Here is a 26535-nt window from a genome sequence, read left to right as displayed (position 1 = left end):
TGAGTAAGCACTTGGTGACAGTGGAGAGGAAAAACTCCCTTTAACGGAAGAAAAAACCTCCAGCAGAACTGGGCTCAGTTTGGGCGGCCATCTACCTTGACCGGTTGGGGTGAGTGGATAGAGGAGAGAGAAAAGAACAGCAAAAATAAACAACAAATAGACACTGCAGGTTGGTGGGACCAGTTAACTGCACATGAGCAATATACAGCTCCAGGACCAGGGACACCTGCAGAAGGTACAGAGAGAGAGAGAGGACGGAGAGAGGGGGAGAGAGCACGAAGTTAGTGCAGCTTAATAGCTGTTGTTCAGAAATGCCAATGAGTATTGTAGGCATTGGGTTCAGATCTGGTCATTTTTAAAAAACATATCTTGATTCCTTTTCATTCAGACTCTCATTTAATTGTTCAGTCACAATGAACTGACTTCTTACAGTTTACAGGCAAGGTGTCTCAATCTGAGAATATGCCAGCTAGATGTTTTTATAAAATTAGATGTTTGTACACTGTCAGATTTGGTCATTTTGTGTTTGTCTGCTGTATGTGTCTGACCTTTACACCTGGAAAAAGTGCAGTCATTTCCAGCAGTTCAGTTGGCAGCAGATCAATTGTGCTAATCATTCTAAAACTCCAGTTAGCACAGATCAGTAAGTCAAAATGTTTTTGGTCCATATCTGCATCCTTGCCCTCTGCTATCATGGGTGGAAACCAGCATGTTACGCCTAAATATAGTTTGGCTTTGTTAACGGGTGTTCGCATAGATCAGCGGATGTAACTGCTCTCCCAAGGTGTTACCATCTGAAGGATGGCGAGATGATGTGATTGTAAAATGTATGTACCTATTGTGCATGTTATTAAAAAAAAAAACCTTTATGATTTTACATTCTTTTTTTTTTTTTTTTTTTTTTTTTTGCATTTCACAAAAAAATCTATTAATTTTTAAATGACAGTCAATGAGTGCAGTCAGTAAATGTCCACCTCTGCATGTTTTGTTGATTATTCTGTGTAATTTAGCCTGTTTGCAACAAATGGTACTTTCCCCTCAGATGTCATTAACTAAATACCTATACCTGGACTGAAAGAAGCCTTTTTGGAAATGATCCAATATAAAATCTTCTATTTTTTTGTTTTTTTTTGTTTATACTGACAGTAATTGGGCAAAAGTATAGGGCACGTGTGTATTTTTGTAAATAAAAAAGCAATAGATATTTCCTGTAGCGCTTTATTTAAATAATAGATAAACAGATGAACAAGAGTCTTTGCACACACAGATTTCACTGAGAACCTTGGCTCAGCTCACAGTACTGCTTTGCATTCCTCAACATATGGTTACCACATGTTCATTAAATTTGCCTTGTCTGGAATGGCACCTCTTTGCTGACCGCAAATCTAGTCCAATAGACCAGAGACGAACAAATGAAATGAGATGCAGCAGCCTGTGCCCCATGTCTGTGGGACTAAATGTGATTACAGTAATAACCACCTGCGCCGTTGGATGTTTAATAGGATTATGCTGAATTGTCTCATTAGAGCAGATTACAAACCAGGGGGCTGACCCTTATGTGCCTGTTTGTCTGTTAAAGAGTTATATCCACTTACTGGTCATTAAGCAACAAGTCACAGGTATTACCACACCCTAAACTCCAGGCCTTGTCTCAGCTGGTGCACAGTGTTGTTTACAGACTGTGCTGTGTACTAATGTTTCTAATAAGAAGAGCAGTTTGTACTTGAGTATACAGACACTTTCCCTCAGGTTATCAGCTGATGTTTGTCCAGTAAACACTTTGAATGTGCAGTTTTTTTTGTACTGACTGCTCAGATAGACAAAACCACCTTTCTTGTTTCTTAGTGGCTCGTTTATCCTTTTCTCTCCACCTCTTCCTGCCCTACCAGTTGTCCGTTCCTGGCGCTGCAGTTGACCCCGGCCATCCCAGTGATAGGTGGCGTGCTGTTTCTGTTTGTAATGGGGACACTGCTGAGAACCAGCTTCAGTGACCCAGGGGTGCTACCCAGGGCCACCCAAGATGAAGCAGCTGATCTTGAGAGGCAAATAGGTAAGACTGCACACTAATTACATTATTTTAGATTTTCTTTTGCTATTACTAAACCATATTCAGTTGTTCTTGTTTTGTATGTCAGTGATTTTTTTTATATTCCTTATTAGTAATTCCTATAGTATTCCCTTTCTGAATCCCCTTCTCCAAGTCTATGGTTACTTCCATTTTAGATACTCTATTTCTCTCAGAGCAAGACTGCAAGAATGATACTCCTACAAGGCAGTTTGTGCATACGTTTACAACCTCTTATATAGTGCCAGTCTTATCTGGCTGATGTGTCCAGAGGTGGGTCGGTGTAGTCACTGAAATGGGGATCATGCTTCTTCCACTAACATTAAATGCACTCTGGGTTTAGACTGAGGTGAAGCGCTGGTGCTGCTTTGACCAAATGGCCTTTGATCTGTTTATTTTTCTTCAGTGTATCCACAGACCTTCATTTGATGTATGACCTGAATCCTAAATTGCATTTTGATAACTCCAGAATCTAATTTATGCTGTGAAAAGTGTAGCTGATGGCGCAATACAAACCACTTACAATATGGAGTAACTGAATTACCAGCATAGCAGTACTGAGTCAGCATCTACCAGATCTGCAGTTTGTGATGTGGATTCACACTGTTCATGATCTTCACAGCTGTCTCACTGTTTACACTTCATTATATCACATTTAAGGACATCTATCTTTTTTTTTTTTTTTTTTTTTAAATAAATTCACTGCACTGCTGCACACTGGAAATAAAACATTCAGCATCATCTGAACAGGGACTGCATCCACATACAATGTGATTTCCCAGTAATGCCTGGCAAGCAAAACATGGATGAGAAGTTGCCAAGTTGTTTCCTTTTATCTGCAATATCATCAAAACAAATGCTAACTGGCAATACCAAAGCAATAAAATCATTTAGGACTTGAGAAATTGTATAGGATCTACACAAAGGTGCAACAGTCACAATATAAACGTGTGTAAAGTTTTGTTAAAGTACAGTCACCTTCTTGAGGCCCCTTTTAGGGGTGGCAGGAAATAATCATGCTCAAGGGCACTTCATGTTAACATTTATGCTTGTATTTATGTCACTTTTGTTACTCTCCAGTAGATTGTAGAACCGTCTCACCAGTCTCCAAATATGTCCCGCTGCCCTGTAGCTAAATGGATTATCACCACTTTAGTCAGAGGTTTAACTTTTTAAACCCCTCTTTTTAAAATCCCTCTTTAAAGTTTTGGTCCTTCTGTTTGGAATGTGAAGTTTCTGTTTCCCAGCCATGGTCCTTTCCATGCTTCAGGCCACTGGGGCCTCATTAAACAAACTCTGGACTGGCTTAATTAATCTCATTAGGAGACTTAAAAGCTTTTGGAGGGAAGGTAAGTGCAGTGAGCTTGGAGCAGTGGGCTGAAACAGCACTGTGCAAAAGTACCAAGCATTTTTTTTGAGAGGATAAACAAATTAAAGGCTGAAAATATGAACAGTGTTGACCCAAATACCACCCTGCCCCCTCCTCTAGCATCCATTCATCTCAATTGGCTTTTCTGTTATGTACTTTCCAAGGTTAGCAATAGGCTGTTTCTAAACAGGAATTTCTTGTTCACAAGCAAATGATTGTTATGCTTGTATTTTTATATTTTTGCCTGTGTACAAAAATGTGCAAAGAAAAAAAAAATGTTTTTACATGTTTTTTTTATTTTTTTATTTTTCAAGTTTCAATCATAAAGCAGATTTTGGATCAAGTAATATGCTAAAAATATTCTTTTAAAATGAAATTGAATCGATAACACAGAGCCTTATTTCATTGGGCAGGTTGCTCACAGCCTCAGACCCCCTAGTTTTTAATTGGGATGCTGGAATAAGGATCTTAAATTACAAGGAAGTTCATAAGCAGTTAAAAGGTCTGAAATGTAGGCTGGGGCCAGGCCATAATCAATAAAATCTTAAGATGAATACCCCTGTCCTACTGTTCTAACTACTACTCTAGCAGCCAATTTCTGAACAATTTGTAAATGTTTTGAATCTTAAAGGTAAGAGTGTAGGCTGTTGCCCATCCTTCTGATGATTTTGCATCCTTCAGCCTGAAATGTTAGATATAAGTTACTGAGAGGTTTAGGTTTTTGCTGTTTCCCAAAACCTGTTAAAAAAATAAAAATAAGTAAGAAAAGCTTTGTTAAAGTGAATTTCTTCTCTTCCTGTTACGATCTATCAGTCCTTGAAGCATAGTGTGTCTCTACAAACACAGCCTATTGGTCTGTATTTGTATTTAAACACGCTTCATCCATCTTTTCCTTTCTCTGGCTCCGTTTGTCCAGACCTGTGCAGTGCTGTTTTGTCTTAGCCATGGCATGGCAGCTTCACATGCAAGACATTAGCAGGACATCTGTAAGCTCTTAGCTTGATCATCCCAGGCACAACACAAACCAGCTCCACACTGCTTCCAGGATAAAACACTTATTCCTGTCTCTGACTATGCCTCTGTTCTTGCTCTTTTGTCAGTTTGTCTTGAAGCAGTGAAGAAAATGCTTTCAAAAGCCATGAAAGTTGACACTTTTTGCTTTCACTGCACGTTTAAATCTCTGCATGTATTCATTGTGTGTGTGTTTGTGTTTGAACATGCATACTCATGTCAGTGCTCCTCATTTTTGCTCCTAGCCTCCATCTCTCTTATTTATGACAGGGTTCATTCATGGCGTTTTCTGTTCTCTTATGACCAAGACAGACCTCATCCATTTTTATTCACAATTTCTTTTTTTAGCCACCATATCCTTATGTAACTGCTCAAACGCATATAACAAGAAAGCACTTGACAGGCTTACGGGAGCATTTATAACTTTTGCACGTCATTGCTGCCCTAATGTAATGGCTCTTCAGGCTTTGTTGTTATTTGTAGAATGATGGACAGCATATGCTCATCTTATTATCTGAATTCTCATACGGTTGTCATTTAAATAAAAATTTTCATATGAAATCATTATCATTTCAAAGGTATTACTAAATTACCTATTTATTTCACTCTCATTGTATTTTGCATCCATCTTGTGCATATGTAACTTTTGTATGTATGTAGATCCCTTAATTTAAAAAAAAAAAAAAAAATATCCCTGAATGTTCTGGTCACCAGTAGCTGGAGGATCTTTGTAGTACACCAGTGGCCTCATAAATAGATGATGATGTTTTCACATTAAAGTGCTACAAGGCTCAAGTCTAACCGCTGCTATTGATCTGTTGACTAAACACAGCAGGGCCTAATGTGGGTGCAATATGAGACATCAAGGTCTATCATCCTTGTATTTCAGGAGAGAAAGCTGTTAGGCAGCCTTCACTGTCATCTTTGTGAGTAGATATCTCACAAGGATCCAAATGTTTTAGTCTTTAGTCTGTGAAAATGCGGTTGGAGTGGGTGACCTGAAATGCATCGCCAATCTCAAACAACCTTTTAATGACAGGTTTTCCCCATAAAAATATGAGAAACTACTGTGTCCACCTTATTCTCAGTGCTGTGGTACTTGACAATGTACTCCTAAAGCAGCAGAAATACTGCGTACACTTGAAAAAGAGTGTGGGGTCAGAGAAGGTAGCACAGCTTGTTGTTTATCCCTGCTTGAGCTGGAGACAAGAGTTGATTTCTCTTCAGTGTGCCACGTTTGATGTCTATGCATGTCTGCCTGCCTGCCTGTCCAATATGTCAGGACTAGACAAGCTGGCACCCATTCAGCTGCCACATGCCAAATCCAAAAGACTCTGTGAAGCATTAATGAGAGTGAGAGATGGTCAGAGCTGGCTGTTTCCTTCCTTCCACCTAATATGGTCCAAGCTAGCTGGTGAATGTCAGGGCAACGTCACATTTTTTTTCCAAAGCCAGACTCAAGGCCAGCAGAGGAAATAGATTTTACAAAGCTTATGGTTGGGGGTGCTAGAGCAGGGATTTGAAGATGCAGTGACATTTGTGCATTTCATGACTGCAAGAGCAATCAATATGGTGTTTTGAAGGTGGGGACACTGTTTTTCTTTCTTTCTTTTATTGTGGAGAAATGATTCACCTCACTGAATGTTATGCCCTGACAAAGACCTCATTCTTGAAATGTGTGATTAAGTCATTTTTGCACTGGGGCTAAGTAAGAGTTCCACCCACCTTTTTTGTTTAGTTTTTGTGGTTGGCCTCCACTAGTGCTGATAGTGGGGGTAGTTCATTTGACTTTTTCCACTGCCAAATTGTGTAATGTCATAACAAACTGGAAACTGTGTAAAGTCTGCTGCTCGTTTAAAATCCTCCATAATATATTTACTGTGTGAGATTTAAGGGAACTATTTCAGTCAGTGCAAGCCACTTATATAGGCTAATTCAAACCATGATAACCTCACAGAAAAACAGAGCATGTTAGGTTCTAACCTGGTGTTATTTAGTCACATAAGCCTTTTCTTTCTTTTTGTCATTAACATTTTTTTTGCCTTGTGTTTTAGCAGCAAAGCAATTAAAAATATTTATTTTGTAGCTACTTTGTTTAGGATTTTTTGTTGAAAGGTTTTGTTGGGTCTGAGTTTGTTTGTTTTTGCCAAACAGCAACCATTCTCTGAGATGAGGGGTAGCTTAATCCCATTAGATACAGTGTCTTCTTCCCGTAGTAATAAAACTCTGCAAACATGCTTGTTGGATTTTAACACCTTGTAGGTCTGCTTGTAGCACAGAATTTGCTTTGGCTCAAGGCAAATTTGACAGTGCACTGTGAATAAACCAAGGCACTTTTAAGAGCCATGTTTTGAACAATACAATGTTTTGGCTCATTATTTCCATTTTGGCATTCAGTCCTTTAAATGCGGACAGCAGTACTGTTAAATGCCACTAAACATCAACCACACTGTCACCAGTTTAAATTAATTATCATGGATAGCTCAGTTCACAGGCCTCTATTGATTCTGACCTACTTTTGCCTCCAATTTTAGAACTTTAAAAAGTGAAATAAATCAGCCAGAATACAGTGATGTGGATACCTTTGCAGTGACCAGGTAAATCGTATGTCCAGTCTATTTAACTCATGTTAAAGATCTTTCTGCCATTACAGCAGTATACTGTATGTCTTTTTGACATTGTGGTGAGATGTTGCAGTAAAGATTGTTCTGAATGACAGTCCAATCGTAATTCATGCTGGTACTTAAACTGCCACTGTGAATCGCCACCTCCCTCCTCTCCCTCCTCAGTGTAGCCAACCATCTGAGGTCACATTCATGTTTGACTTCATTGTGATAAGTTACATAATAAGTTATGGGTGTGCAGCAATTGGAAAGAGGGTCTATTACTAAGCTACTTGACAATCTCAACTTCTGCAATTGTAGATTGCTTTTACATGAACTTCAGTCTGTCCTCACAAAGAGGACATGTCAGCAAGAGGAAGAGTTTAGCATAGTTCAGCATGACCCAATGACAGTGAGACAACTCAGAGATTATCATTATGAACGTGCAAAATAAACTAATCTGTTAGCTGCATTTAATTCATTTAAAAGATATATGTCAAGTGTTGCTTGTGTTCACAATATGAAACTTTAGCTTTGATTTTATCGCTGAAAGAAGCTTTCTTCAGCTAATTTAGACTTGTCCACAACTGCATATAGTCTTTGATGTATACTTAAACAGCAAAGGGCTTTATGATAAGCGTAGACCACTGATAGTTGCAGGTAGTCCAGTGCCCACATGTCTCAAATCTCAGCTGCACATTTTGCAGAGCTCCATGTTCTGCAGGCTGAAGGGTTGATCTGACTTCCAGTTGGGAGGTCAGAGAAGGCAGAAGGCACATTGAGACAACAAAATGGAGCAACACATTGAAGAAATATAAGCATTTCTTGCTCTTCCTTTATTTTGCTTGTTTTCACAAAAACATTGTCCTCCCCACCAATTTCCATTTCCTGGCTTCTTATATGTTTGGGAGTCCCCAAGTTAGAAAGTTAGACTTCTGCATCACTGCATGTATAGTGCACAAGTATAAATGCAGCAGCTATGCAACTGTTTTCAAATGACAGACACATATGTTTGTACACGTGCAGTGATGCAGAAGTCCAAGTTCAGCTTTAGCATCCACTTGCAAAACCCCCAACATCCAATTCAGTGTTATGTAACATAGTGACTAGTTTTTCCACACTCAGTCCATCACCTTATATCGTTTTGATCGTTTGTGCTGTGCAGCATCATGTTGCACAATCCAAAGTGTTTGGAATAGGGAATACAGGAATAGTGCTGTCAGAGCTGTTGGAGCACACAAAAGACTATACCAGACAATGAAAAACAAACTTGTTGTGGAGTAATTAGGCCAGCCTGCATTGATCCAACGTGCTGATCGCTCTTCCTCTCTTGTTCCATCCATTATACTTCTTCCATCTCTCTCTCTCTCTCACACACACACACACACACACACACACACACGTCTTTTATCTTAATGCACTTCAGTTGGGGAAAACAAATCTATAGGCAGGAAAGCTGACAATGTATATTCTCCTATATGGAACTGTTCAGATAACAGTAAGGACATTAATGTATGACTAATATGTCTTTGGTAATCATTTTTCTACTGGTTACTGTTACTGTGTCGAACACAGTGTCTTTGCCCTGTTTCTCTCTGCCTCTAAACCTGTTTTGTTAGCCCGCCCCAAGTCTAAGGTGTGACAGTAGCTGTGCCTTTCTAGCATCATCCAGTCCTTGTTCTCTTCCACTTAGACAGATGTTGTATCCGGAGTATTGACTATTGTAGTCCCCATAGTCTTGGCCAAAGCCTGACCAAGGTCAGACAGGCAATTCCTCTGCAGTGAATTTCCAGAGCCAAATGAATTTGCTAAGGCAAATTCATTTAAGCTTCACTTAAACTGAACATTACTCATCACTGGAGTAAGACTGACCTTTTTAATAAGCATCTTTGCAAGTCAGTATATTTATTATGACTACTGCACTCACATTAAAAACCCATAAATATATCGATGAGAAGATACAACCTGTTATTGATTGATTTTTCTAGGCTGTAGTTCAACTCAGTACTCATCACAGAAGCTGCTTCTTCAGTCGGTAAATCTGTGCGTTGCCTCTGTTTAGGTAATCAACCAATCCTCACTTATTGTTTTGAAAAAATTTAGTGACATGACTATAAGTTAGTGTGGTATAAAAGTCACTGTTATTTTGGAGTCTCTACCTGGTTAATACATTAACAGTCAAAGATTAATGCAGATGTAAAGAAATTGAGAGTGCAGGTGAGGTAGCACTGAATACATAATATATGAAGCTGGATGTAAACTTGATTGGAAGTGCAGATCAAAAATTCAACACCACAAGAGCTGCCTGTAAAATACCTGTTGGCTCTTAATAATTCATTCAGAGAAGAAAACAGTGGTCCTGGGTGGTTTAAAAAAAAAGAACGGAAAAAAACCCCAAAAAAAGTAAATTACATTTTTTTTAATTAGGGAAAATCTTTATTTTTTTTTTTCCTTTTACTGTGATTATTTACTTTGAATGAAAAAAAATGAAGCATAAATATTTCATATTTAAATATGAGGGTGTTTAATGAAAAGAGAATATGATGAGAATAAATATTGACTTGGCTATTTCTTGCTTTTAGTACATTTAAACAAATTATGGGATGGTCTGTGATTTACTGAAACTTTGTCTTTGACTTTCAGCTGACTTTCACTGGGGAAAAAAAATCCATGCATTTTACTATTAGCGAGTTTTACTCATTGGTAATGTACCTGCAAAATATCCCACACATTGTTCCATTTATATAGTTTTATATAGCTTGTAAAACGGCTCTCGTTTGTTCAGTTAGTTAGGGTTAAGTTTGCACCTCCTTATGTTTCACAAACATAATATTGGAACATTTATAGTCACTGAATGTACATTAAATGAAAATGTTCTAGTCATCAGAAGTAAAAAATATTGTGTGTAAAATTTAATTTCTGTACAAGCTGAATGTGCATTAAATAATATGTTGATTTTTAAAAATTATTTCATCATTTACCTTTTTAAAGTAAGAGGATGGAAGCTTTTTCTCAACTCTACTGGAAGTAGCTATATTTATGTTTATTTATAGTATGTGTCAAACAGAATTTGGCCTTATTGTCATCTTGGCAGGCAGGTTGGGTCAGTGCTTGTGTGCTAGCCATCATCGTCATATTCATTCTGGTGTAATACACTTTTTCTTCTGTGTAGATAATGGCTCCAGTTTTCTCTCCTCCGCATACACAGCAGGATAGCAATTAGTTTCCCTTTATACCTCACCAGGCAATGCCTAGCACAGTTTGGCTGACATTGAACCCTCATTTAACTTTACGTGTGACGGTGTGAGTGGGTACAGTGCATGTATATGTGTTCTGCTACATCACTTCCCAGTCCACCTGGCCTTCTTTTCTACCTTCAGGCTCTTAAGTCTGACCTATCTCCCTCAGGAATCTCCTACTAGACACTGATGTAAGGCTAAGCTCTGGCTGCCAGGATGGCTAAGTGTACAAATGGCTTTGTTCAGCAGAAAAGCTACTTTGACACCCCTGCTCACCCACTGCTTTACTGCAGGCATCTGTGCACAAGTATAGTGAATGGGCTGTTGAAGTGTACTTAGGTGTGACCACAGTCAATTTACAGGGCAGTGTACCGATATACGGCTATGTAGGGTTTTTCAGACCAGACTGTAGACTGTTGTCTGTATGTTGAACGTGATGCTGACAGATCAACAACTTTTCTGCCATCTAATTCCCATCATTTCTAGAGTAATGGAAGAGCTCTCTGGAAAATAGGATCTCACCCTGTGAAAAGTGTTTTGAAAAACATTAACCAGTACAAAAAGGTTTGTGACTTAAAAACAGGTAGAAATGGGAATAGCTGCTACTCTTTTTATATAGTGTTATTGTTAGGTTTTATTAAGATGTTTCTGGCAGATGCAGTGGCATTGGGACCAGTTTGCCCCTGGGTGTGTGCGCCAAGTGATAAAATGTACCTGCCAGTGTGATTGCTAGACCACTGATTTTGGATGCCATAGGTCTTACTGTAAATTCTTCTTCACTATGATTACCTAAACAATGGAGCTTCTCTTGGAAACACTGTTGTCGCTGAATTGTGCTTCAGTTCGTTCTCACACTACTGTTGTCTGTGGTCTCCCTCAGTGGAGTCTGCTGAGAGGGCAGAGGAACAGACGGAGTATGGAGAAGAGAGGAGCGCTCTGTAGCCACTGATCACAATACAGACGAATTCAGTAGAACAGAACTCGCTGGCTGCGTTGCCTCTATTCTCCTTTAGAAATGTCAGACACCCATGCTCCTCATGCATTGCCCCCCACTAACACACACATACCACTCTGTTAGCAGTGCTACAGGCTTCTGTGTAACTGATCTTCCTACACACACACACACCATTTCATGGTGCATGAAGGTGCTCAAAGCAAGCAGAACAATAATAGGGTACATGCTCTACCTTTTATGGCTTGAAAATCACTATCATTGTTCTGGTTAGCTTGTCATCATGACTGCCTGTCGTACTCCACCAAAAGCTATTCAGAGCAGTTTGCGTTTTTCAATTTTAGTCTGAGGACTAAGTGCATGCTGAATTCCACTAGTTTTTTAAGCATTTTAACAGCTGAGTTCATGCTATTCAGGAAACACAGGCTGGTTCTGGTTGACAGGTTTGATACAGCAGCAGAATCTGTATAGGTTGTGCCAAAGACTTAAAATTGTGATGCTAATTAATAATAATGAGCCGTGTGTTCAATCATTTGAAGCTACTGATGGCAATTACATTATCTTTATGAGACATAAAGATGAGCAAAGACTGGATTTCACCATTGCCTTGTTGAGATTCGTCACTTACAAAGCAAATTAAATCAGACAACCTGCACCTACTCCTCTGGAGAGCAAAATCAAGTGAATATTACTGGCTCATCTTACAAATAAATAAATGTGTTGTTTGCACCTTTATAGTGTCTCAAGTGGCTAATTCCTTGTGCCAAAGAAATAATTATTCCAGGATGAATTTGTTTTTCGGTTTAGAAGACAGCATAATATTTGTTCCAGTGACAGTGTGTTACAGATGTATATTTGCTATCCATTAATAACCTTTAGCCTTGATTGTTTGTTCATTGTTTGAACTGCATTATCCATGTGGTATGTAAAGGAGGTTGTTGGAGAAATGCATGATGGCGGTCCAAAAAAAGAAAGGAAAATAGTCGGCCGTAAAGAGGCTATAACCTGAAAGTCAAACTTTGTGAAATATTTCATCTGTCGTAACATACTTTCATTTTTGGTCTTGCTAATCACTAGTGGGATTGTGGTAGTTTCCTTGTGTGGTGGAAGTGTTTGATTTATTTTGTAGCTAATCCTTTTAGGTGTTTTTGCATTTTAATCAGTCTGTACATCTCATTAAGAGGTAGGGCTTTTGTGACACTGGAGTTATAACATAACACACTCAATTCCACTCACACATGACAGTTCTGCATGTGCGAGTCCATTAGTGTGAAACAGAGAAAACGTGGTAGTACGGTTTTAGCGGTTTTGACTCTGAGGTGCTGCGATGGACTGAAAACCTCTTGCCCAAAGAGAGCTGGGATAGGCTCTAGCAGATTCCTGTGGCCCTAAATAGGAATAAGCAGGTATGGATAATGGATGGATGGACTCTGAGGTGTCTCTTACATTTTTCTTTCTCCTTGATTTTTCTAAAGATGTGGCTAATGGCAGTACAGGCTACAGGCCTCCTCCCAGGACCAAGGAGGTAGTCATCAATGGGCAGACAGTCAAACTGAAATACTGCTTCACCTGCAAGATTTTCAGACCACCACGTGCCTCCCACTGCAGCCTGTGTGACAACTGTGTAGGTGAGTGAAAAAGATAATCCTGTGTATTTGAGTTTGTATCTTTGGCCAATGTTTTCTATTTCTACCACATTCATTCTGAAACATCACTTTAATGAACAGTAAATGCAGCATTTAATAAAAGGTCGGTATAAATCTGATAAATAGGCAGACAGCAGTATCAGTCTAACCTTAGCATGTTGACGTTTTTGAGATAAGCACATTTCTCATATTTCCAAACTGGTGTTGATTTAGGCAACAGTGACATATTTGCCTTTCCTTCTCTCCCACGCACACATATTCATATGTACAATAAAAAAAACATGGTAGCACACACAAGCCCAGCTACATGTTGAGTTTGTGATGCAGATTCATAGGAAATATGCAGCGTATATGCTTAGAGGAATCTACACAGAGGAGAAAAAGGGAATTGTCAGACTGAGAACACCAGAAAGAAAATGGCAACATGATGTGGGTGTTTTTCTGCTCTTTACAACCACATTCTCTCTCTGGAGACAATCTGAAGAGCAGAGCAAGGCAATTACTAAATAATAAAGGCACATACAGAGACCTGTGTGTCTGTGTCTTTCTCATCTTGTTTTTTGTGCTGCTCGCTCATCAGAGACGGCTCCTTTTTTGGATATCTATTTTCTTGTCAAAAGTGGTGACTACTGAAAGTGAACGGGAGACAAAAGATGATTAAGTAAACAAGGGGGGAAGAAAGATAAGGAGACAGATGCTGGCTGGCAATAAGGAAAATGAGCTAAACAAAATATTTTCAGCGACAATACAATCACAGAAGAGTCTTTAAAGGCTTTTTCAGGCCAAATACAGACACGGACTGTGATTTAATAAATCCAATTAATATTCCTAAAACAGATGGGAGGGACATGCAGAATGAGATTCAGACACATAGTGCAGTTGAGTGGGAGTAATGAACTCTAATGATGAATGTCAGTTGTAACCGGTGTAACTTCTTAACAGAGGAATTACTTTACGGCCTGCTGCCAAAACTCCAGATCTCCATCCAAAATGACTCCTTATCCCCAAAGTAAAATCTGAAGCCAGTCAGTCTCATATATGAAATATGCAAATGTGCATAATGAAAATAATAATAATGAACTCTTTGTCTTTGTTCCCTTTTCCATACAGTGGAAATCTTACTTATTTTTGTCAAGTCTGTGAAAACCAGTATTAGTAACATTTTATGCTCACACTTAATCTGGAAATTTGGATCATATTGGCAATGAAAAAGTGGTACAAGGTCTTCTTTGTCTTTACTCCTTTTTCTTTCTTTTTTTATCTTTGTCTTTGTACCTCTGGTGTTGTAATTGCCAGGAGGCTACGGAGCTCTTAAATAAGTTAGCAGCCAGAATGGATATGGCCTCCCTGGTGGATGTGGAGGATAGGAACATAGCTGTCACTTCTGTTTTAAGAGGGTTTTCCCTCGGGAGTGATAGAAGAAGCTTATAACAGCACACAATTATGATACATACACGAGCCTTTCCCTTGCAGTCATTCTGCTTTTTTTTTATATATAGTATATACTGTACTGATGTTTAAGATGGTCTGACTCTGTTTTATATTCCATTTTTAAGTGTTTGTTTATGTGTGGGCAGAGGGTTGGGATTTGGTGATTGATAAGTGATTTTTGGCCTGTTTTCTGTTTATTTTTTCTGAGGTGCTTAATTAGATCATTTTAGATGAAGCTTTAATGATCCTCTTGGGGAGATTACATTGTTATGAAAACAAACAATAAAACATCAAAAGAATGTTAGCACATAAATAAGAATATATTAGATCATTATGGAAACTAAGAGGTGTTTCAGGCTTTTGGTTTTATCCTAAAACCAGTGGTGATAGCATATATTAGCCATAGTTCTGCTCCCTCTGCCTCATCCTGTTTCTGCAGTATCAGTGCATGTCTTGGCTTATTGTGATGACATCCTCCCATTGGCACTCACGAACAGGAGAGTGTCAACTCATAAAGCAAAACATAAAGTCTATCCAGGTTGTGGTCATAATCAGGTTTAACTAGTAGTAAAGTAGCTGTCCCTTTGTGTCCTGTGTGGCTGGAGGCTGCATGTACCCAGACACATTTTCAACCAGACATTGATTAATGAAGACAAAAGCAGGTCATTTCACCTCACTAAACAAATAATGGCTCTTACTAATTAGTTAAGGAGCTGCCACTGTGCACAGCTAGTAGTCCATACTCAGAGACATGACTACAGAGTCAGGGCTGATTAAATGCCCATACTAACAATAAGCTCTCTACTCTCGAGGCAATCTGTGAAATGATAAGTGTGCTGGAGCCGCTCATGGTTTCACTGAATAAAATTCTAATTACTGATTTTCATCTGAAACCTATGCACATAAAATTTCTTTGTTACATATCTTGCATTTTGAGAATATTGCAGTGAATTGCAGACATTTTATCCCCTTAAACAACAGAGGTTCAGATGAAAGAGATTCCTCTGTGATGCATAATAAAAGTATTCAGTTGCAGAAAGTGTGCCAAGGTAACTAACTGGAGAACCCCAGTTGTTCTCAGCTGCATGATCTCTATCAATCTTTGCTTTACTACTTCTCTTTTGTCTTTATTTATTTCCTCAGACGTCCTCAAAACTTCTCAGTTGAGGTATTACTTAAGGTGCTTTATCTACAGACCCAGCAAAGTGCTTCCTTCAGCCTCACACAGTCCCACTGTTTCAGCCATACACAGTCATGTTGGCCAGCCTCTGACTTTTATTAGCTAGTATATATAAATAGCCAGTTTGCACCATGTGAAAAATTTGTATATTATTATGCCAAGATCCAGAGGGACACTTCCCTTTTCTTGTAATTTCCTCCGAATTCATACTCTGCTTACATACACCCAAGTAAGTGAGGTTAAGATGTCTTGTAAATGAGAAACCTGGTTTTCTTAATCGGGCATCAAGAAAATCTACTGTCTTCTTGATTGATTGTAAAACATATATAGTTAACCAGGCTTCTTATGGGAATTTTATATGAACATATGTGCATAAGAAAGATTTATGGGGTGTGGTGGTGGGTGGCTTGATAAATGGAAGAAGCTTGTGTGCATGCATTTATCCAAAATCAAATTTGTCTCTCTTCTTCTTCCCTGTGTCCATGCAGAGCGTTTTGACCACCACTGTCCCTGGGTAGGGAACTGCGTGGGAAGGAGGAACTACCGTTTCTTCTACATGTTCATCCTCTCCCTCTCCTTCCTCACCATCTTTATTTTCGCCTTCGTCATCACGCACATCATTTTACGTAAGTATCTCGGGGGCAGAGAAAAAGGACGTGTGCTCTGAGGCACAGTACGAACATACACTCCCCCTGGCTGTGCTCTTGCTGTGTTTCGAGTCTGCAGGTTGTAAGTGGGCGTAGTGGAAATCTGCAGAGTTCTGGCTTAACACCATCTTTCCAGCTGGGAGAAGGCAATGGACTGTTGGGCTTCCCGTGTGTGTGTGTGTGTGTGTGTGTGTGTGTGTGTGTGTGTGTTACTGGATCGGTGTTGCACTGAAAGAAATATGGGCCAAGATTAGCTGGTAGAAAATTGTAGTGCTGATTAATACTCTTTTGAGCTTCTTTTTTCTTTAATCGTAACCATGCTGTGTTGGGTCTAAAGTGCTGTCAGGTTTGGCAATAAGGTGTCACAGACGTTTGAACTCTTGGATTTGTTTTTGTTTTTTTCCCCTCAGTTGGTCTAAGAGCAAGTTAGGGAACATCACAGTGACTTAATCATCTGTTTGTGCAGTAAGCTTGTAATACCTGCTTTAAAACCTGCTACAGTGCTTAGCATAGTTACAGCCCTTCAGTGCTAAAATCTCATCTTTTTATTACAATATTTAATCTGTTCTGTGAACAGTAATTTATAATGAACATCCTGTATCATTGCACTATCCAAATAAATGTGTCACGTTTTGCACAGATACAATTAAAAGGTAAAGTAACTGACTGGAGCTATAGTGATGTGTCCTACACCTTTCCCAACAACTAAATTGGTCTTTCTCCTGGGTTAAATTGGAATGCCAGTTTAAGTGTCTGCGCTCTGCCCAGCCCAGTTACTCTTGGTGACATTTAAACGTGAGCCAATAGAGTCTGCACCAGGTAATGGCTGCAGAGTGTGTAGCACCTAAAATCTGATACAAGTTCTCACATTCAGTGGGTGTTGTTTGATGCTGATGTGCATTTGTGTGTGTGTGTGTCTGTGTGTGTGTGTGTGTGTGTGTGTGTGTGTGTGCGCGCGTGCATGCATGAGAGTGTGTATGTAATAGAAGATACAGCTGTGATCTAATGAAAGTTGTGCTTCTCCTTACACAGGCTCCCATCGAAATGGGTTCCTCAATGCACTTAAAGACAGTCCTGCCAGATATCCTTTCACTATTGGTATTTAATGCAAATGTTTAGGTCTGATTGTCTAGTTGGCTACTTTCTGTCTGATTTTCTAGGTCTGTATATATAAAAATTGGTTATAGTGGTTTCAGTCACTGTTTCAGTCACTTTCTCATCATGACACAGATTGACTTGCATAGTGGATGCCCACCCAGGTTATTGTGTAGGTCAGAATAATTTGCACGATTCATTCTCCAAGCACTACTATCCATTGCTCCTGCCATTTTAGTCACAGACCTTGTGTGACTGGTGTGCTTCTCATTAGTCCTTTTCCTCTGGCCTAACGCAGCACACAAGGCAGCGCCACTGTCTTTTGGATGATTTTGTCGTTCTTTGATTGCATCTGGCTCTGATTTGTCCCCCTCCCTCTTAGGAAATGTTGTGTGAGAGAGATTTGATATGAGCGCGGGTGTGTCTGCATGATGGATGCCAAGCTACAGCTGTTGCAGATTCACTGTAAGTCAGCTTATTGTCTCAAGCCATCATCAATTATGATCAAATCAATGCAGTTTAGTTTAGTTTCACGCCAGTTGACCCCAGTTTTCAGCTGTAAATCCAGGGAGTAAAGGCAGTAAGAAATCACCTAACATCACAATTTAAATTTAATATCACCTCCGCTGCACAGTATTTCATAGCTTTGGTAGAGAAACCCTGAATTTGCTAAAAGCAGGAATAGTTAAGTAGGTTCAAAATCATAACTGATAAAATACAAATGATACCAAACACTACTTCTGAGCCCCAGATCGAGATGAGAGCACAGGACTGTGATACACACACATACACACACTCTCTCTGCCTTTCTGTCTGTAGCTGACGGAGATAACTGTTTCGCTGGCAGAGAAATGTGTGCCAAGCTGAGCTGATAACGGCCTGTGTGCTATAGGACCTTAATAAAGGGGAATTGCAGTCGATTGTATCGTGGCAGTCTTTTGTACTAGGTGAATGATGACATGTTTTGTCCTCGCTAAGGAGGGAGAGATTGGGACGAAGACAAAAGAAGAGCAAGATTAAGAGAGAGAAAAAGAGAGAATAGGGATATTTGCTTTTTTTTTTTTTTTTTTTTAAACAGTACAGTTTAACAGACTGAGTCATGGTGAGCATGTAATATTACTGACCTAGGAAGTAATTTGTTTTTCCAATATGTCCATAATGAGTTTTCACTGTCTTTGTATTTGTGGTTCTTTATTTTATGAATACAATATTCTTTTAGAGAGCCTATCCCAAGATGTAATTCTGGGTCACCATAGTTCATTTTTATGGAGACACAAGAATTCATCTTGAACATTGTCATGTTTTTTTTTTTTTTTTTTTTTTTTTTTTAATGCTTTATCTAGAGCAGAGAAAACGAGCTGTGTTCTGTAGTCCCAGCCAAATGAACTGGTAACTGGAAGCTGTTGGCAAGAGGACAACCCCCAGGCAGTAGGTCGATATGCTAGCTGTTACAGCTCTGTTCATGCTGGCTCCATATGGGTCTGTGATGCATATTTGTCTGTTTGGGCTTTCATGTTGTCATCAGTTGTTAGAAATAAAAATTGTCAGTTGTTCCTTGACTTAATTTCATCACTGTGCTGGAGGTGGTGGTGTGTTTTTTCTCAGTCTGGTCCATCGTGGGTCTCTCAGGCTTCCATACCTACCTGATCAGCTCAAACCAGACTACCAATGAAGACGTGAGTATGAACATGAAATTTAATCAAAATGCCAGAAATAACTACAATTTTGGTACACTACAAAATTATGGGGCATCTTAAGTAGCTATGTATTGTGAAAGTGTGATAAATTTGCCACATATATTTTTGGATTTGTTCACAGTTAACCACATTTGTTATTTATAGTTCAGTCTTAAGTTATTTTTAGATGTAGCATTATTCTTTTTTGATAGCCAGTTTTTATAAGAATTGGAATTTCAACTTCATATTAAGCAGCTATGAGTTTTAAACACATATTGAGTATATTGTGTATTACGTGAGGCTTTATTCTGTGTGTGCTGTTAGGAGTTTCAATCTTTTGTGCAAAAATGTTTTTTCAAATAAAATCCTTTAAACATAAAAAAAAAGAAATACATAAATAATAAATATTTATTTTAGTCCACTGAAGTCACTTCCTCATTCCTGTTTTTCAGTCACCTTTTTTTTAAACCTCAGTCAGGTTTACTGTAGCAACAATAACAGGCCAATGAGAAGTGCAGTCTCTGTCTTGGTAGTACAACATGACACACAGGCTGTCTCATATCCTACAAATCAACTTGTCTAACCTGTAATATTTCTCTCCCGCAGATTTGCATTGAATTTATATTTATTTCTCACTGCCCCCTGAAATATCTATCCCTCTGAACCTGTGACTGATGATATGTTGTATCTTACAGATAAAAGGTTCTTGGTCTTCTAAAAGAGGGAAGGACAATTACAATCCTTACAGCTATGGCAACATATTCACCAACTGCTGTGCAGCACTGTGTGGACCCCTGCCACCAAGGTATGACGTGAGTCCAGCATGCATGAATGTTTTTGAGGTGATTTAAACGTTCCCAGATATCTAGCTGCTCACTCACAAGAGTTAAACACATTCAGTAATTTGTCACATTTAGTGTAGTAGGTCAAAGCACCTGTTATTTTTTCCTCCTGACTAATTTTCCGTTTTGTTCACAGGCTAAAATAGAACTGTTAGTCAAAACTACTTTTGATGTGAGGAACTGCTTTGAAATGAGCCTGCCTGCAGCCTTCTTTCTATACATAGCTACTAAAATACTGCAGGAGCAGAAAGAATTTCAAGCCCATTGAACCGAATCCCAGATCAAAGTTTGCTAGATATATAAGATTTCATGCTTTTGCTGCTCATGTGTTTTAACAAAAATACAGGCCTACTGTCGCAGGCACATTCTCAAGCACATGTGACTGTAAATGTTCATGCCCAACGATTCCCATGACTCATCCGTATAGCTGTACTTCTTCTTTCTTTTCTTCCACCGTTAGAAATGTGTGCATGCTTCCACTGGACAGGGATACCTGCTATCTGCTCTGATCTTTATTGTCCACTCTACCCACACTGGAGATACAGCAGTCTCAATGACAATGTCAGCACGTCACTTAGCCTTTGAAAGTTACCTTTTGCTTTGCATTGTTTTAACTGTAAAGTACACAATTTGTAATTTAGTATATGCATACAGGGATTTAAGTTAATAAATCTATTAATACATGCACTGACAGTGTGGGTATAGTTTTTCTGTCAGTATATTTAGCTGTAGTTTGCTGTGGCCTTCATAAGCTGTACTGTACGTCACAAGTAATGATGCCATGGGTGGTAAAGGAGAGTTCTCAGTGCATAGGTGGCAACCGTCTGTGTGTGTCTGTGTGTGTCTGTGTGTGTCTGTGTGTGTCTGTGTGTGTCTGTGTGTGTCTGTGTGTCTGTGTCCACCAGCACCACACAGCTGGATCTATCAGTAAGAAAAGAAAGTTTCCCCTCAGACTATGTGAACAATGCTCCCTCTCACACAGCATACACACTAAGAGACAAAAGCCTCTTGCATTTCATTCCCCGTCGAGACCTTGACTCACAGCCTGTTAACCGTGTTTGCAGACGTTTCCACATTCATTACCAGCAACACAGGCCACTGCTGTAGGTTCCCAGAGTTTCTGTCTGCGACTCTAGCAAACCACTTCCACCTGAATCCAGCTCAGCCCCAGTGTAATACAGTGTCAGCACGTTTTCTTGTTAAATTATTACCCCGCTACCACTGTTTACTATTATCAGCTGTGTGTGTGTGCGTGTGTGTGTGAGAGAGAGATGTAAAGAGTTCTTTGTGCCACAACCTACATCTGACTGAAAAATAACGCTAACACCATATGTGTCTCATGACCATACCTGTGAATATGCGTGCAGATAGTTGTCCAACCTGTCTTGTCAGATTTCTAAGACAAACATGATACACTCCCCTTTCCACTGCAGGGATTTATTATTTTGTGTTTGTATTAGTGGAAGAATGTATGTGCTGTCACTGTTTCTTCTGCATGGGGTCACCTTAATACTGAGGCCTATACACAACATATAATGCTGTACCAAACCATTTACTCTGACACACAGGGTTATTTGCATTATGCTAATCCTTCCTAACTACCTTTACACCGATTCAAGCCTGCTGTGGGTATTAGTTTGGTGTCACTGTCAGTCGAAGTGATGGAAGTGCTCCAAAGGGTCTGTTTGGTTGCATTGCTCTGATTTGTCTAGTTGGTCATGGTATTTTCTATGTCCTACCGTGAAAGAATACTCACAATGTCTTCCTCCTTTCTTTCTGTTTCTAGTCTCATTGACAGACGGGGCTTTATCCAGTCAGACACACCGCAGCTGGCACCACCAACCAATGGCATCACAATGTATGGGGCCACTCAATCTCAGCAGAGCCACATGGTAAGACTGATTTGTCTCCTCTGAGAGATCGAAGAATCACGTTGATTCATTTATAGAAGTAAAAGATGCAGATTGAGTTGTTGTAAGTGATGATGTTCATGTTGTTCAGTCAGTCTGTGGGTTCCAGGAATAGGAAGGTCACTTGATGAAAGGGGGAGGGGTTAGTCATTGAAATTCAATGGTCCTTAGTTTCTTGGTTGCAGAACTTTTATCTCACCAGTCTGACCCAGACCCTAACGTGACTCCTACAGGTTCAGGCCTTGCTCAGCATGATGCACAGACAAAGCATGTTTCACAGCAGTCTGTCTAACAAAGTGACTCTCCTGCTGTTGTCTTCTGTTCATTTCCAGAAACAAAAACCCAGCGCTGAACTTTGAGCAATGTAGTATAAATATGTCCTGTCTCGTAATATTTTGTTTTGGATTATTTCTAATTGGAATTGTAAACATTAGGTGCTGCTGTAAGGTTTAGTTTTGACAACATGTGCTAGGCAGGGATGATAAAGGCAAGGATGTCAAACCATTTCAAACAATTTGACTTTATTCTTTGCGGTTTTTGACACATCTGGTGTAGACCCATTAGTCTTTCTATTTCCACTAGATTGAAAAAGATGAAATTGCTCTGGTTGGCAAAGAGCAGGTCATTGATCTTTTCAGTTTTGCATGTGACGCTCCATGTTGTTTGTAAATTAGGTCTATAGAAAGAAATGGTCATTTGTGTGTGTGCGGGGGTCCAATTGAGCTGCCCGATTCTCATCAATACAACGTATAAGATATGTTTGTCTTTTCTCAATATCCAGATAATCTCAGTCTTGCAGTGGGACTGAGAAAATAGAGCAGAAGTCAGTCAGCATATGTCAGAGAGCTAGCATGTAATGAATAAGATCATTTTGTGTAAACTCTCCCAATCTCACAAACCAAAAGTACACCAGAGTCAGTAAACAGGTATTTCCTGCACTGTATAATCCGTCTCAGGGACAGAAAGCTGGTGTCATGGAGGGGACAGTCTACTGTCCTCACTGACCAATTTTGCTGTGGAGCGTGAATAGGAGCAACAAGTCTTCAGTTGTTCTCTTCAGCTGTTTACCTCACACATTACATGCTAGATTTAAGACCTATTCACGCACAGCTACTAAACGTCTTTCACTGGTGCCCTCTGTCTGCGTCCTTTCTTCTCTTCCACAGTCATGTTGTTCTCATCCAAGTTGACCTCATCTTGTTCCTTGTCCATTGAAATGTTGAATATAAATGTCAACTTTCTTGTAAAAGGCTGAGAGCCACAGAAAGATTCCCCTACCTTTGACACATTCAGAAATAACTACCATCTGTTTTCTGTAGTGGTCATGATTACCAGCTCTAGTTATCCTATTGTGCCGGCTGCTGACCTTATCATGTGGTGAGAAGTGTAGAGCAGAATAAACAAAGCATATATTCATATTTTAGACTGTCTTTTTTTTTTTTTTTTTTTTTAAGTTCAGGTTTGCAAATGCATCAGGATTGAGTTTGCATTCAGGCAATGGTAGCCCTGTTTTCTTTCTGAGTGAGGGTCTATGATGCAGCATTAAAACAGCAACCTGGTATGTTGAAGCCTTATAAGCAGTTGTCATGGTAACAGCGTGCAATACGATGTCACAGTACACCTCAGTGACCTACATTCGGGATTTTTGTTGACAGTGAGGACAGTTTGATCGAATGGTAACATCACAGCCCACATCATTGTTTTTAGAGTAAACCACTGAATCCAACTTCAGTCAGCTTTGTCAGGAATACAACAGACAGCTGTAATCTCCAAACTTCTAGCTGGGTTCAACTGTTCTGTCTTGAGACTTGTTTAAAACTAGAGCATAAATGGTGCTTACCTTTGATAAATGTTCGTTTGATTTATACAAGGTCATGTTCATTTTCTTTGTGACCTTACAATTATTGAATTAAACCAGTAGATGTGTTTTTGGCTGGAAAAAAGGTAGATGATCTTGTGTAAAATAACTGGATAGCTGGACTGCAAGTAATGATCTACTAATTATTTGGCTTGTGAAATGTCTAAAAATGGTAAAATTGTAATTTTCAGGGTTAGGGTTAATGTACGTCTTAAAATAATTTGTTTTGTCCAGCTGACAGTGTCAAACTGAAAGACATTTGCATAATACAAAAAAACTTTAAATCTTAAAAGTCTAATCTTAAACTGCTTGAAAAGAAAATGTTTGGACATTTACTTTTGTAAAATGGCTTTAAGAATTTGTGGACTACTCATTTCAGCTCTCAGGAAAGATCTATTGGAAAAATATTTTTTGTTCACATTTTGTTTGTATTTGCCATTTCGTATATACATATGACGGCTCTAGAGTTGATAAAACCTTGTTTCGTGCTGACTGCTGTGCTCAGTAAAGTCAAAGTTGATGTCTGGGCCAAGTGTAAACTGTAAATGTAGGATTACATTTTTTTTGTGAGAAAGAAATGAACACAAACCTAGACGAGGCCTGTGGTGCTTCACTTGCTATCAGCTCTCCAAGGTTAGTCCGTGACCAGTCTGAGTGCACGTTGTTCCTTGTAGTGTGTTAGTTGGATGCGGACAGTGCTGAGTCAGCCTAGCTATGACTGTTTATAGGACGAGTAGGCCAGAAAGTAAAAAGAAGGACAAAGCAATGTGTTTTTTATTTTCTGTCCAACTGGAGCTGTGTGCTAACGTGACAGCAAGCAGGGTTTCTGTGTCATTTCCATCCAATAACCCTCCTCATATTAGTCTTTTTTAACAGCCTGGAGAGAAGCCAGGGCTGTAAAGGTGATAAGCCGAGAGCTGTGTATATTCATACAGCTGATACAAGGACTGATAACGCTTCATATTGCATCTCTCTACTGTCAAATGTAGCTAAACCTCAGTTTAAGTCACATCTATTATCTGCTCTTTTTAGGACAGTGAGATTGGCACAGAAAGGTGAGATGTCCTGGACTAATCATGGTGCTTTCACATTTCAGTGGAAGTGGTGTGAGAATGAAGGGGGCTTCAAACTGTCTTTCCTGTTTGTTTGTATGGCTTTTAAATTCCTTTTACCTCCTCCATATTGCGATATTTCATCTGCAACTGGTGTCTAATATGGGATTACTCTGCGGCAATAAGGGTTAAAGCTAATCTCCCTGTAGCTAATGTATGGTATATGACTCAGCATGTCCCAGCTCAGACGTGGTGATTTTCCCTCTAAAGCACAGCAGCAGAGATCATAAGGCCATGGAGCGGTGACTTAATATTCTTGTGATTTCAACTCTATTGACTTCAGCTCGGATTTGACTGGAGCAGATGCATGAGCGGGTTCTTTGTGTGGCTCTGCATTCTAACATGGGTACTAACATCTTTTGTATCTTTCTCTCTCCCTTATCCAATCCCGTCCCTTCTTCTGTTGTCTTTTCCCATATTCTGTTTCATCTAATTTTCAACACTGCCTCTCTTGATTTCTACTTCCCTCCACCTATGGCACCTTCTGCATCTCTCTGATGTTCACATCCCCTCCCATATCGTTCCCTTTCTCCTGCTGCTTTCTCTCAGTGTGACCAAGACCAGTGCATTCAGAGCACCAAATTCGTTTTGCAGGCAGCCACCACCCCTCTCCTCCAGCAGCAGAGCAGCGACCCAGTCATCTTGACGACCTCTCCTGAAAATGGAAGCTCGCTGCCCGGCCGCACGTCCCTTACGCTGGCCGGCCCTTGTACCTCACTGCCCCTCGGCCAGCCTACCCCTCCAACATCCACCCCCAGCCTTAGCTGTCACGAGGCCACCGACTTGCTGCCAATCCATGGACACAGCCATGCACACAACCACAGTCACCCCCTCCAGGAGGCCGTGGCCCACCACCATTTCCTTACCCCAGAGGAAGTGCCCTCGCCACCAGGCATGCTTCCCTGCGGCTCCCCCCTGGGTCACAGCCACACCATGCAGGCCAGCTTCTATAACCCGGCCAGCCAGGACTCCCTACACGAGGACTCTGTCAGAGGACTGGTAAAGCTCAGCTCTGTCTGACAATAGGATTTATACCCCCTCCTCTCACCTCCTGTCTGCTGAAAACCAGCACCCTCTGAAACTGTCCCATTTTTGAACCACCTCTTTCTCCCCCTGAACAAAAAAGCTGTGGTTAACTTCAGCTGCTAAAATCCGTGTGGAACAAAACTGAAATGAAACCAGCTGTCCTCAGCCAGAGTTTTGCCAAACCTCTCTGCTGAAACTGGGAATTAAGGTTCTACTTTTTTTTTTTTTTACTTCAAGGGAAGCATACATTCATTAGCTCCTGTAGACTGGACAGGAGTTTGTTTTTCCAAGTGACATATTTCTGTGGGCCATTTGAATCAAAAAAAAAAAATACATTTTTGGTCGGAAGGGTGACTTTGTCAGTGGATCTCAAATCTGACATTTTTTTGTAAAACAAACAACTTTATTGGCCTATTGCTGATTGGAGCGTGTTTTGACTTTTCTCTGACATTCTCAGCAGTGCAATGGTTGATGTTATGTTGCATATCATCTTGCTTTTTCTATGTTAAAAAAATAAGACTTGTACTGTACCATGGTTATAACTCTTACAAATTATATTTCCTGTGGGTATTAATAAAACACCAACTTTTTATCACATATGATTTCATTCATATTGAGGTTTAGGAGGAATAACACGTGCTTATGTGGTAGTCATATGCTGATAACATTTCCTTTAAAGTTCATCTTGTGACAGGCGCCTGTGGCCTTTAGACGTAAATGAGAAATTAAAAGCAGGGCTGTCTAATCCAAACCCTAAAACAAGGAGTCAGTTTCCTTTTACAGTTACATCTCTGATTTATTCATAGTGATTTGGCTCAATCCCAGTGAGCATTCACTGACTGGCAGTGGTTGGTGAGGGTGTCTGGCTAGTGG

At 39.7% G+C, this 26535-nt stretch overlaps 1 protein-coding gene across 4 annotated transcripts in view; it reads left to right on the top strand.

The window, feature by feature from the left end:
• Nucleotides 1-26259, top strand: part of LOC113125362 (probable palmitoyltransferase ZDHHC14) — a 38860-nt gene extending 12601 nt beyond the window's left edge. For 2 of the 4 annotated variants that reach the window (XM_026298878.2, XM_026298789.2), the window contains exons 3-10: nt 1890-2050; nt 12715-12867; nt 15985-16122; nt 17176-17224; nt 18812-18914; nt 19610-19719; nt 21543-21648; nt 25186-26259. In XM_026298878.2, the coding sequence (XP_026154663.1) occupies nt 1890-2050; nt 12715-12867; nt 15985-16122; nt 17176-17224; nt 18812-18914; nt 19610-19719; nt 21543-21648; nt 25186-25656 (1291 nt within the window). In that variant the 3' untranslated portion in view covers nt 25657-26259. Of the gene's footprint in view, nt 1-1889; nt 2051-12714; nt 12868-15984; nt 16123-17175; nt 17225-18811; nt 18915-19609; nt 19720-21542; nt 21649-24556; nt 24580-25185 lie in introns of all 4 variants that reach the window. The other 2 variants (XM_026299045.2, XM_026298959.2) reach the window with 2 other exon arrangements.
• The last annotated feature ends 276 nt before the right edge of the window (nt 26260-26535 follow it).

Source organism: Mastacembelus armatus, chromosome 22 (assembly GCF_900324485.2).
Source record: "Mastacembelus armatus chromosome 22, fMasArm1.2, whole genome shotgun sequence".
Classification (NCBI taxonomy): domain Eukaryota; kingdom Metazoa; phylum Chordata; class Actinopteri; order Synbranchiformes; family Mastacembelidae; genus Mastacembelus; species Mastacembelus armatus.
Note: the sequence above shows the minus strand (reverse complement) of the source record. Positions and strands in the feature narration are given on the sequence as shown.